The sequence below is a fragment of the Choristoneura fumiferana genome, chromosome 3 (assembly GCF_025370935.1).
Source record: "Choristoneura fumiferana chromosome 3, NRCan_CFum_1, whole genome shotgun sequence".
NCBI lineage: Eukaryota > Metazoa > Arthropoda > Insecta > Lepidoptera > Tortricidae > Choristoneura > Choristoneura fumiferana.
In genome coordinates, this window is record NC_133474.1 from 10,982,335 (window position 1) to 10,994,811 (window position 12,477).

The 12,477-nt window shown below is 38.2% G+C and overlaps 2 protein-coding genes across 2 annotated transcripts in view; one reads left to right on the top strand and one right to left on the bottom strand.

Moving 5' to 3' along the window:
• Positions 1-195: 195 nt before the first annotated feature.
• Positions 196-12,477, top strand: part of LOC141426582 (uncharacterized) — a 39,533-nt gene continuing 27,251 nt past the window's right edge. The window contains exons 1-2 of the mRNA XM_074085596.1: positions 196-426; positions 1,034-1,230. The gene's annotated coding sequence lies outside the window, so the exon portion shown is untranslated. The remainder of the gene's footprint in view (positions 427-1,033; positions 1,231-12,477) is intronic.
• Kua (Plasmanylethanolamine desaturase Kua) overlaps positions 4,704-12,477 on the bottom strand; it is a 28,795-nt gene continuing 21,021 nt past the window's right edge. The window contains exons 3-4 of the mRNA XM_074085600.1: positions 10,596-10,814; positions 4,704-9,643 (exon numbers count right to left, since the gene is read on the bottom strand). Coding sequence (XP_073941701.1) covers positions 9,383-9,643; positions 10,596-10,814 — 480 coding nt within the window. The 3' untranslated portion in view covers positions 4,704-9,382. The remainder of the gene's footprint in view (positions 9,644-10,595; positions 10,815-12,477) is intronic.

The window sequence follows — 12,477 nt, forward strand, 5'->3', positions numbered from 1 at the left end:
GTAACAATCACGTAAATTGTAACTTTAATTAAGTAAATAAAGTTTGAATTTGGTGCGCAAGCGCGTTTGTCGTTCCTTTTCCACATATATCTCGCGGCACTATACTATACCTATACAATGAGGGCTACCGCGTTTAAATTCGCCGCTAGAGGCGCTAGTGTAGCGTGAGTTCTCCGAAATGTCATATCTCATAGTTTTTGCGTGAGCTACGCGGATTTATTTATAATTAGAATAATTTTGTGAATATTTTGCAATACCTGAAAGTAATTATGGCATAAGGGGTAATGAATGTCTGTGTTTTGAGACAGTTTTGTCTTTCGAAAACAAGAACCATGTATACATGGTCATTGTTTGAAAACTTTTGTCCTCCCTTTTTTCCGAACAAAACGGGACTACGCAAGACTGTGGTTGCTCGATATTTTTATGGTACGGTTTTAAGATGTTTTAATCTACTTTGTTTTCACGCCCGTAATAACAGACTTTGAAAGCCACACTTAAAAACCTCACGCAACAGTGGCGACATCTAGTAAGACAAAAACGATAGACATAAAAGGCGAGACGAGAATTGAAATTTGTATGGCGGCGCCCACGGCGTCTCGCGGCGGGCGCGCGAGAATGCATACAAACAAATTTCAATTCTCGTCTCGCCTCGTCGGTGGAAAATCACCATTACGTTTGGCCTCGATCTCGCTTGATAGAAGGTACTGTACCGTTTATCTTATGGGAGCTAGCTGGGACCTGTGTGGGATCTACACTGATTGGTGTCCATCGTGTACTCTACCTACTCTTCCCAGGTTCATATCTCGTCTCCAACCGGGAGTCGAGATCAGGGTTGTTTGAGAATCTTGACGTGCCGCACTTGTCCAAGTACCGTTTTGCAGCGAAAGGTTTACCGGAGACGTTCGGTATTCTAGTTACTGGAGACATCCAGTTGACTCGTCGCACCTTGAGAGTGAGCCTGTAGATCTAATTAGATGTCGTAACATTGTGACACTGAAAGTCTTGCCGTTCTGATATTAGCTATGTTTTACAGCTTAACCGAGAAGTACCTAGAACATCGAGGAGCGCCACGTACTTACCGTTACTCTCCGGAGCCAGATGAGCGATCTACTCATCTGGCCATAATCTATGCAGGAGGTGAAAGGAGATTACCGGCTTGGACATAATACTAACACAGAAATGCGAAGCAGATCCAGTGAGAACCAGCAACCTACAAGAGGACGAATCCAGGTAGGCAGCGGCGTCTTTAGCTTTAGCCCATGTAGCGCCCAAGTGCAATTATTACTTTAGCGCCATCTAGGAAGCGCGCGGTCAAAATGGAATAGGTACAAAGTGCCACGCCCGGCGCCCCTAACCATTATTTAAGGGCCTTCGCTCTCGTACTAATTGAGGGATGATGCTAATTAAACGATTTGACAAGATTGTGGAATCGATTCGGTCGATATTCGATAAGTAAAGTCAAGCTCTATTGAAATAGAGTTCCGTTTTACGCGATGAAAGTTGACGAGATTCATATTTATATTTTTAGATTTAAAACATAATAATATATTTTAAGTGGTTTTTGTTTATTATTACAAAATCTTACAAAGCCATGTCTATGAGCTGTTTTCTAGAGTTATTACAAATCGTCTCGCCAGGAAACTTGACGAGTTTCAGCCACCGGAACAGGCCGGGTTTCGCGAAGGATTTGGCACCATGGACCACATACACACAGTACGGCAGATTATACAGAAGCCCGAAGAGTATAATCAGCCTCTATGTCTGGCATTTGTGGACTATGAGAAGGCCTTTGACTCAGTTGAAGCCTGGGCTGTCCTGGAGTCCTTACAGCGATGCCAAGTAGACTATCGTTATATCGAAGTGTTGAGATGTCTATGATCCTGTACTTGGACACTCATTGTGGCGGCTTTGCCACAATGAGTGTCCAAGTACAGGATCAGAAGTCCAAACCCATCCAATTGCGCAGAGGAGTGAGACAAGGCGATGTCATGTCACCAAAATTGTTTTTAAGCGCGTTGAAGGATATGTTTAAGACGCTGGACTGGAAAGGTATGGGCATAATCATAAATGGCGAGTACATCTCACACTTACGATTCGCAGATGACATAGTCTTAATGGCGGAGTCGTTAGAGGAGCTGAAATGAATGCTGGACGGCCTAGCATCAGCCTTATGTCGCATAGGCCTCGGTATGAATGTGGATAAGACCAAAATTATGGTCAACGACCGCGTTGATCTGAGGCCCGTTATCGTCAATGGAAACCTTCTTGAAGTTGTTTCGGAGTACACATACCTCGGGCAGATTTTGCAGCTAGGTAGGAACAACTTTGAGAAGGAGGCCAAGCGGAGGATTCAGCTGGGCTGGGCAGCATTCGGAAAATTACGTCAAGTTTTCTCGTCATCCATACCGCAATGTCTGAAAACAAAAGTTTTCAACCAGTGCGTCCCCGTCATAACATACGGAGCTGAAACGTGGACACTCACAGTACGGCTCTAATCCACCACTTCAAGGTCGCTCAGCGAGCTATGGAACGAGCTATGCTCGGGGTTTCTCTGAAGGATAGAATCCGCAACGAGGCTATCCGACACAGAACTAAGGTCATCAACATAGCTCAGAGAATTAGCAAGTTGAAGTGGCAGTGGTCTGGTCATATCTGTCGAAGAACCGACAGCCGCTGGAGTAAACTTTTAGTTCTTGAGTGGAGACCGCGTCTTGGCAAACGTAGTGTAGGGCGCCCTCCGGCCAGGTGGAGTGACGATTTGCGAAAGGCTGCTGGTAGAAGCTGGATGCGTCTACCCGAGGACAGGGCGCAATGGCGCTCTTTGGGGGAGGCGTATGTCCAGCAGTGGACTGCTATAGGCTGATGATGATGATGATGATGATGAAAACACTGAAATTAAACCAATTTTGCTGTATTAACATAATATTTATTTGTATAAAATACACATAAAATAAAATCTTTAAAGCATTGCGATACATTTATTTCATTGCTTTATTTTAGTTTAGTACATATTAAATATAAAATAATGTGTAGCTCATAAGTTCATAATCATAACTAAAGTCACAATAATTATTTTTATTTCATTATTGACAAACAAAATAAACAAAGGTAGGTACTCTTACAGCATACCTTAAATATTAATAATACAGCAAACTTGAATTGAAAATAGCGTGAAATTTACCCCATGACTTTTAGTAGACTGTAAGGTACCTACCTACACTATACTAGACTAATAAATCTAAAGTAAAATAATAAACTAATATCTTTGTCGTTATATCACTCGTGAGATATTTAATACTAGATACATAATCTGACTGCTCTAACAACGCAACGCAAGGCGTTCCACACACTGCGGGCTATCCCGTATGAATTCGCCGCTAGAGGCGCTAGTGCAGCGTGAGGTCTCCGAAATGTCAAATCTCATAGTTTTTGGGTGAGCTACGCGGGTTTATTTATAATTAGAATAATTTTAGGAATATTTTGCATTACCTGAAATTAATTATGGCAGTTATTGCGTTACGGGGCAATTGAATATCTGTGTTTTGAGACAGTTTTGTTATTCGGAAACTTTTGTCCTCCCTTTTTTTCCGAACAAAACCGGACTACGCAACACTGTGGTTGCTCGATATTTTTATGGTAAGGTTTTAAGGAGTATTAGATATGATTTTAATCTAAACTTTGTTTTCACGCTCGTAATAACAGACTTTGAAAGCCACACTTAAAAACCTCACGCAACAGTGGCGCCATCTAGAAATACCAGAAACGATAGCCCTCATTGGCAAGCACAGCAAACGCCAGTAGGCAGGGGCAGTAGGCTACTCACTACTACTACTACAAGACATAACTATAGTCAACGACCGTTATGAAGTAAATCCTAACACATTGCAAAACTATGAAGTTTTTTTTTAATATGGCTCTGTTTATTGGAGGACAATTTTGCCAGTGTCTAGTAAGTTTTCCGTTGTACGGTAAAAAAAATCTAGAAAAAGAAATATGAGTTAATGGTAGACCAACAGAGTAGTAAGTAAATCATTTTATTCAATAGTTGACATTAACAATAATCAGGAACTGCATAGTTGTGCAATGTGTCAGGATTGACTTCTTAGCGGCCGGGCACTATACGTCCTATGCGTTAAGGGGCTCCTTGACGGGCCATATTTTCACTGCAATATGTGGCCGGCAACTATTGGTGTCTCTGTCTAACATGTGAGTCAGAGAGGGACACCAATAGTTGCCGGCCACAAATTGCAGTGAAAATATGGCCCGTCTACGAGCCGCTTAAATTGGGGCTTCCCAAACGTGTGGGTGGACCCGGTATGACACAACATCGTCGAATGTTACAGTTAATTGGGCCAAACAACTATTTTACCGACACTTTGGGCGTCTCCTGTGTTACCAAAATTGTCTTTGGCGTTACCAAAAAATCGTACTTCCAACAAGATATTTCACGGTTTGATAGGTTGAACTTACGTAGGACGGCATGTATTCATGTACAACATCTATTAAATTACAGAAAAAACATGTTCACTTACAAAAATCTACAATTGTTTGAAAAATGTCGCGGACAGATTAGTGTGGGTATAAAAGTTGATTGGCCCAATTACGGTTTACGGTTTAATAGTCTTTTATAAAAAACATTATTTTGTTTCATATAGCGGCATTCTTAGCTAAATAAGGCCCCATTACCATAGCTTATTTTCTTAAAAAAATACACTTAACTTCTTTCTACAATTAAATAACATGGCAAGTATGTAAAAGCAGACAATACATGACAATCAGCAACAAATTAATTGAGAACTACTGTTAGGCGAGGTGACCATTAGGTATTGATTATATGTGAAACGTAATGGTACGACAAGAACCGGTGCACAGTGCACAGGTACAGGTGGCACAGGTTTTGTGTTAGAATAATAACTTATTCAAAGTTTAAAAAATATGTCCCACATGGGCATTTTTACTTTAAAATGCGCAAAAGTACTTTTTTAAAAGAATTAGGTATTTATGGATTCTCCTTAATCCGAATCACGAGTACCTACTATTGATTTAGACAAAGAAAAAAACACGGCCAAGAGCGTGTCGGACACGCCCAAAATAGGGTTCCGTAGCCATTACGAAAAGATTAAGTAATATTTATCTAAGGATTTCGTATTTTATACGGAATCTTCCAAGTTTAGGTATATTTTATACCATAGGCTGCTATTTAAGAGTAAAACTACTAATAATTCTCAAGCAAACTTAGCCGTTATAGTTTTCCTTCAAAGTTTGATATACTTACTACCATCCTGAATTTTTTCAAATTTTTCCACCCACTGGTTTAGATTTTAGAGGGGGGGGACGCTCGATATTAATGAAAATTTGGACTTTAAAGTTGAATATTTCGCAAAAAAATCAATGAATCAAAAAATCGTCCTCACAAACCCCTAATGGTTTTAAAAGACCTATCCAACGATACCCCACACTATAGGGTTGGATGAGAAAAAAAAATCACCCCACTTTACGTCTATGGGAGGTACCCTAAAAAAAATATATTTTTTAGTTTTTTATTGCATCATTTTGTCGGCATAGTTTACATATATATCCGTGCAAAATTACAGCTTTCTAGCATTGATAGTCATTGAGCAAAGCCGCGGACGGACGGACAGATAGACAGACAGACAGACAGACATGGCGAAACAATAAGGATTCCGTTTTGGCCATTTTGGCTCCGGAACCCTAACAAAGTGTCCCTAATTTTTTTTGACATTTTAATCTTTGTTTCATACAGTTTATATGGGTCGTTACGAAATGGACACACGACGTAAGACGGCCGTGGTAACATATTTTTGGGTGACAGTTTGTGGTATTTTAACTATGAATGAAAATCACGAAAGTTTAAAACATTACATATTTTTGAGTGGTTCGAATAAAATATTTTGCACTGGACTGTATATAGGTACCTATCTTAAACTATTTATGCGTTGTAGCGTTAATGAGAGAAAAATAAATTGCTTGTGTTTGTTACCATTTTATTATTATTATTTTACGAATAAGCACCTATATCTGCTGTCAATGTACCTACGTATAGGATAATTTCACAGACGAACAAGTAGACATCGGTTTCACAGTAAAGTAAAGAGTTGAGTACGGACGCAACAGACCCTTAAATTTATTGCCAAAATAAAAGTTATCATTACAAGGCTTCTATTTCGTTTCTGCTCTAAACTCTAAAATAAAACGGAATAACTTTTTAAATTTGAGAATAACGTTATACTACTCCATTCTAAAATACATAAGCGAAATTAAGTAGATCTTATTCAAATGTTTGTAAGTATGAAAATATCTGCAATAATTATAAATTTTTAAATGTCGTTTAATGTCTTGGAACGTAGCGAAGTCAGGAAATAGTAAGTCGTATTTAAAGATAAATTTTGATTTACAGTCCCAACCTAAGTCCACTGTTTCTATCAGCAACATTGTAAATAAGCAGCATGCTGCATGCGGCGACCGCAAAAGTGTAATGAACACGGTAGTATAAGACGACGTTCGTTGGCCTAAGTAGGTAGTTTGACACAAGTTCGGCGACCGCGTTAGGTGAAAGACTCAGTGTACCTAATCGCCGCTTTAGTCTAACCTTTGGAAATTTCGTTCGATGCCCCCTCTAGTCAGTAGGCATTTAGTATAAGTATACATATATGTAATTTTCGGTTTACTAATGTTTCGGCGAATAACGTTTGGCAACCTGTTTCATTTCGCAACTTTTCATTTCCCAACTGTTTAATATTTCTGAAACTGTATATATTTCAGGATTTTTCTAAAACTAACCTAACCTAACCTAAAGGGTTCTACACGATGGCCCTGAAATAAATCCTGAAATATTTACCTACAGTTTTAGAGTTTGCGAAATGAAAAGTTGCGAAATGAAACAGGTTGCCAAACGTTACGTTGCGAAAAGGCAGTACTCGGTAATTTGCTTTTAACAGCTTAGGGTTGGTCAAGCGTCAAGCGATAAAACAATGGTTCCCAATTTTTTTAACACTAAGGCTCACTTTGATTTTATTATTATTAGCAGGAACCATGCGACCAAAAATAAATTCAAACTATCAAATAAAATTAAAACATTTAATTTTACATTTCTGCGAAAATCATAACAGCATTAAAATGTATAGGTACTACACAATAGCAATTCCATCTCCGCACTTACTATATAATGTATATTTTACCACATTTTGCGATAGCAAGGCACTAATAAAAACTTAACGTTAGGGACTTATACAGCGTTTAAATCGAGCGAATGATGTTTAATAATAAATTACTTTGTGTGTCAGACACATAAAATATAACCTTTTATAACAGAAACTCATATTGCAACAAACCTTTTTCATTCATTTTCAATTGTTTAAGGGGCTGTTTCACCATCCATTGATTAGTGTTAACTGGCGGTTAGGTGTGATGCCGTCTCTATTTGTTTTGTTCGAATAGACGGAGACGGCATCGCATTTAACCGTCGGTTAACGCTAATCAATGGATGGTGAAACGACCCCTAAAATGTATTAAAATTTGCTGTTATAATTTTTCGATATAAGTATCATAAAATACTATTAATATGTTTTTCGTCTAGTATTAATGTAGCGACCGTCAGACACACGCACGTTATCCATTCGTGATCTCATCTGTGACTACCACCAGCTGCCTGAACTTAGACACTTGATGTTTCAACTTGATACCTCAACAAGTTGCGGAGAATACCGGTCTAGTGATTGTCGGACCACGAGCAGTGTGTGCATGTGTGCATAGATCAAGTTTTGATTGACTAATTACTTGCTAACCTGTAAAACCTACTGTGCTGCTGTGATAGTTATCCTTTTAAATTTTTAACCCCCTCCTCCTTTTTTATTTTACCAGTCTGTCAGTGTGGTTAATATATATAATTATGCAAAGGGTTTAGCAGGCTAAGGAAGGACATTTGGCCCCTGTGAGGAATAGTTGAATTGGTAAATGTCAATTGTTTATCGCCTCATAACTAGTAACACTCCAACTTTCAGCCCTCTATCTTGAACTGTCACAGAGATAATGTCAAAAATGTTTTTTTTTTACATTTTTTCCAAACTCGTTTTTCTCCTAATCCATAGCAGCTAAAGCATCGAAACAAAATCATAGTTACCAACGTGGTTTGAGTGGGAGTATACTTTGCAATATTATTAATAATTTAAACGTGAAAAAAACAACTGGTAGCATGGTGTACGGTTGTGCCACTCTGAAGATGAGCTCTGGTTGAGTTCGAAACGCGTCAGTGTAGTGTGGTGGTGGTGATAGATGGGTTTGTATGATTAGTGTGTGTTCTTACAGTGTGGAGGTGGAGGAACACGCATATTTTGCATAAGCTTAGCTATCGTAAGGTCGCGGGTGAGCAAGGAAATTCTTTTAGTTCATTGTTGGAAAGAGCTGTCAAATAATAAATTGTTATTTTTATTTTTCACGTATTAAATATTAATAAAATTGTAGGTCTCACAAAAACTAGGTAGCTGTAATTTTGTTTCAATGCATTAGCTAGCCCATTTTTTTATATTCATAGACTACACGCGAATATGTTTCGACTTCAGCCATCAAATATTGCATTTCTTTTTAATATTTAGCAGCGACAATAAATGCGTTTAGGTACAACGTAGTAGGTACGGCGCCGTAGTCCAAAGTGATGAGATTTGGTGTCAACAAATTGGCGATAATGTGAATGACACTGCTGGTTTACCGACTCATTTTTAGGGTTGCCAATAGAGCTAGCTTTGTTTTACATTGCTACTGCAAAGATCCCTGGTCCTACGGTAAATCTCAATGAACTTTGTAAAATCGATCACTGTTTACAGTTTACCCGCACTTACCAACACTTGACTTCCTAATCGATTTATCTATACGTGACACTGAATCTTTAAGATACTTCATATACCTATACTAGGCACCTATGTGATTACGAAAACACGATTAGATAACTATAATCCCAAATATTTGGCGCTGAATTATACCTTTCAAATTAGCAATGTAAGCACAAAAGTGCCATTTATTCAATGTATAGTTTCAATTAGGCAAGAATCATTCTCATATACGTATGTACAATGGGAACTATCATCCTAAAAATAATTAGGTAATAATGTATAGTCCCAGTTACTCATCTTAAATCAATATTTAAAACTGCAGATGCTTGGTTTGTAAAGAACTCCGAGGTAACATCATAATCATAACGCACGTAAAGCTTTTACAACAGCGTTCACATTCACAGTACAACTGAATAGTTGATTTCAGCGATGTTAATACTTATGCTTATTAATTGATTTGGTAGTCGTGGACGTGTTTATTAAATAGTTTACCTGTGTACTAAAACAGGACAGAACAGTGTTCCTAGAACAGTGTTCTAGGAACGTTTTTGGGCCCATTTCAAGTCATCGGCGCGCGGTCTACATCCAGTTAAGGCCTCGATAATGGTTTCAAGGGTGGACCAGAAACGGAGCTTTTCCAGGGGCCAGTTGAGCCAGCCCGTGGTGATGCAGAAGTAAGTCTCGTGCGGCGCGACGTGGTGGATGCGGTGATGGCGGCGAGGCAGCACCACGCGCCACTCCTGCAGCGCCACCACCCACGCCGGCAGACCGAAGTACGTGTGCGACCATTTGTGTATCTACAACAACCAACAAGCTGGTATTAACGTCGACCGACACTCGCAAAATCCTGCTAATATTATAAATGCGAACGTTTGTGAACGTGCGTGTTTCGCTTACACACAGCCTATATATATAGGTTTGGGATGAATTTATATGCCGATAATCCCAAGGGATCGGGAGTCGATTCGGGACTTACCTACGAGTATGCATGTAAAATCCCGAAATGTCTGAGATTAGAGGCAAATTTTGCACAGGTGTTCTTCTTAAGACGTACTGAAATGGGGTCCATATCGGCTTGCATACTTGTTGAAAGAAAGAAAGAAAGAAAGAAAATACACTTATTCACAACACAAGACACAACGATAGTATTAAAAGTACAAATAGACAACACGAAGGATAGTATGTGTCAGTGCGGTTGTGAATCGGACGCTGGCTCAGCATAAAGCTGAAGCGTTAATAAACAGCCCAGCGCTGATTTTCAGCCAGCACCATTGGTGACCCCCGGACCGCTATAAACATAATATATACTGCACACTATTAATTAACTACTTAAGACTACATAAATAGATAATTTGTAATCTATGAAACATAATTATTGTATGGCTTTAAAAAACATGAAAATAAAATCAGAAGGTACATAACTAAACGTAATTATTGTAACTTTAACGGACGTATGTAATGTTTGTCAGAATGATCGTTTGTCATAATAACTCTTTTTTTTCTCTGAATTCAATAATTGTCCAGAATTGCTATAAAACAAACCTATTGTTATACCTAGTTATAGTGACAAACGATGATTCAGACAAACATTACAGTATGACTAGCGAAAAGTATGCGAACTTTGGCGCTCCCACTGAAATGAAATCTTCAACTGCCATAGCCATACCCAGTGGTTCACACGAGCGAAGCCGCAGGCCAAGCGAAGGCTAATACAATATAAACATAACAGAAATTGTTTGATGATCTCACCTGATTAGTCATTGCTACAAAAATGCAGCACAGGTACCAATAAGCGATCCAATTAAATTCCTTCTCAATACTTGCATTGTCGTAAGTCAGTAGTTGCCAAACGATGCGCCCCAACACCGGTATGGTGATGGCAAAGTTATCGCCATTTGTTTCCACGAAGTCATGGCGCGTGATTGACGTAGGATCAATGTGATGCTCACGAAACGGTCTGAGGAAATTCTGAAACATATTTTTTTTGTTATATTTCGATAGCTTCCGTCAATATAATAATATGCGCTCAGGTATTATAATCAAATAAAACTAGCAGTTTTAAAATCATACAATAAAAATCTTTCACTTTCACAGAGCATGCCTTCTCTTTTATATTTAAATTGTAAAAAGATAAATAATTAAGGCAGTATATTTATTATGTGTTAGTAACTATTAATTACTTATTTTGTGAATTTAAATGAATGAAACTGTTGTCGGCAGCAATATGAGTTAAATACACTAAGGGATATTTTATACATCTGGCGGCAGTGACTAGCCAAGCTCAAAGAAAAAGGAGCTGGTCACGCATCCGTATGTATATTTACTACACGAACCATTTCGAGAGCTACTTTTGACCCCTTTACAACTCGAAACCTATTTATCTACATGCATAAAATTTGGTACATTTATTCACACTACCTATACCTACCTACATTTGTTGATGGCCCTTTTAGCTTGTCTAGAATCCAAAATTTCATAAATGTAGCTCAAACAGTTATTGATATATGTATTAAAGTTTAAAAACCGGCATTTTCATGACTGACTCACTGACTTAGCGATCAAAAAAAAAACTCACTTCCAGATGGCCTAGCTAGAGACTTGATGTATGGTAATATATAGACTATTAGGCGTAAATAAAGAAAAAAAAACTGAAAACTGAAAATTATTGACAAACTGAAAATAGCACAAAAAGAAAACTGTACAGCGAAAACGTAGGAAAATAGATAATTTATAGAATTCGAATAATTTATGTACAAAAAGTAATGAAACCCATCTAAACATAAATGTGAAATGAGATACAAGTTCAATAATAAGAATATACGTTGTTGTTGACTTAGCCAACAAAAAAATTGCGATTTATATAGGTACAGTCAGTAACAAAAGTCCATGAACACATCCAAATTTTCAAAACACCTGCACACTTTAAAGGTTCATATGTAACTGAACAGGCTGTTGTACAAATCTCTGTAGACATTTGGGAATACCTATAATATAATCTGATACGACTCTTATCTCTAGTGCCGGAAGGACGTGTCAGATATTTTTGCACGCTCCGCTGTGGCAGATATTAATGCTGGTGACTGTACATTATTTTTACAAAAGTTGCTGAACATGTTTAATTACATAATAAGCCTGATCTGTAAAATATCAAAAAAAATCTGAACAAGTCTGACTACATAAATCCACTGATATGTATACTACTCAAAACTTGCTGAACATATTTCCGGGCTGGCCCGCACTGCTGCGCGCGCGCAGCGCTTGCCGCCAGAAGGGCCATTTATGCTTCCTCTAACACACTGCTTGCGGCTGTGAGGAAGTGGGACGCCAGCCCGCTTCATGAGCGCTGGAGGAGATACCACAGACCGGTCATCGCGGGATCGGGGTAACCCGCGATGTTCTTCTAACCCGGGCTTATTCATAAATTAATTTAATTTTAATTTTATTCATTTGACTTCTTATTAATTGTTTTTATGGACGAACGTCTGGAATAAATATATCATTTTATTTCATGTTCATTTAATTTAATTTAATTTCATATTTAATTACATAATTAGCCTGAGCTGTAAAATATCGAATATCAAAATTTGCTGAACATGACTGACTATATAAATCCGCTGATATGTATAAATTT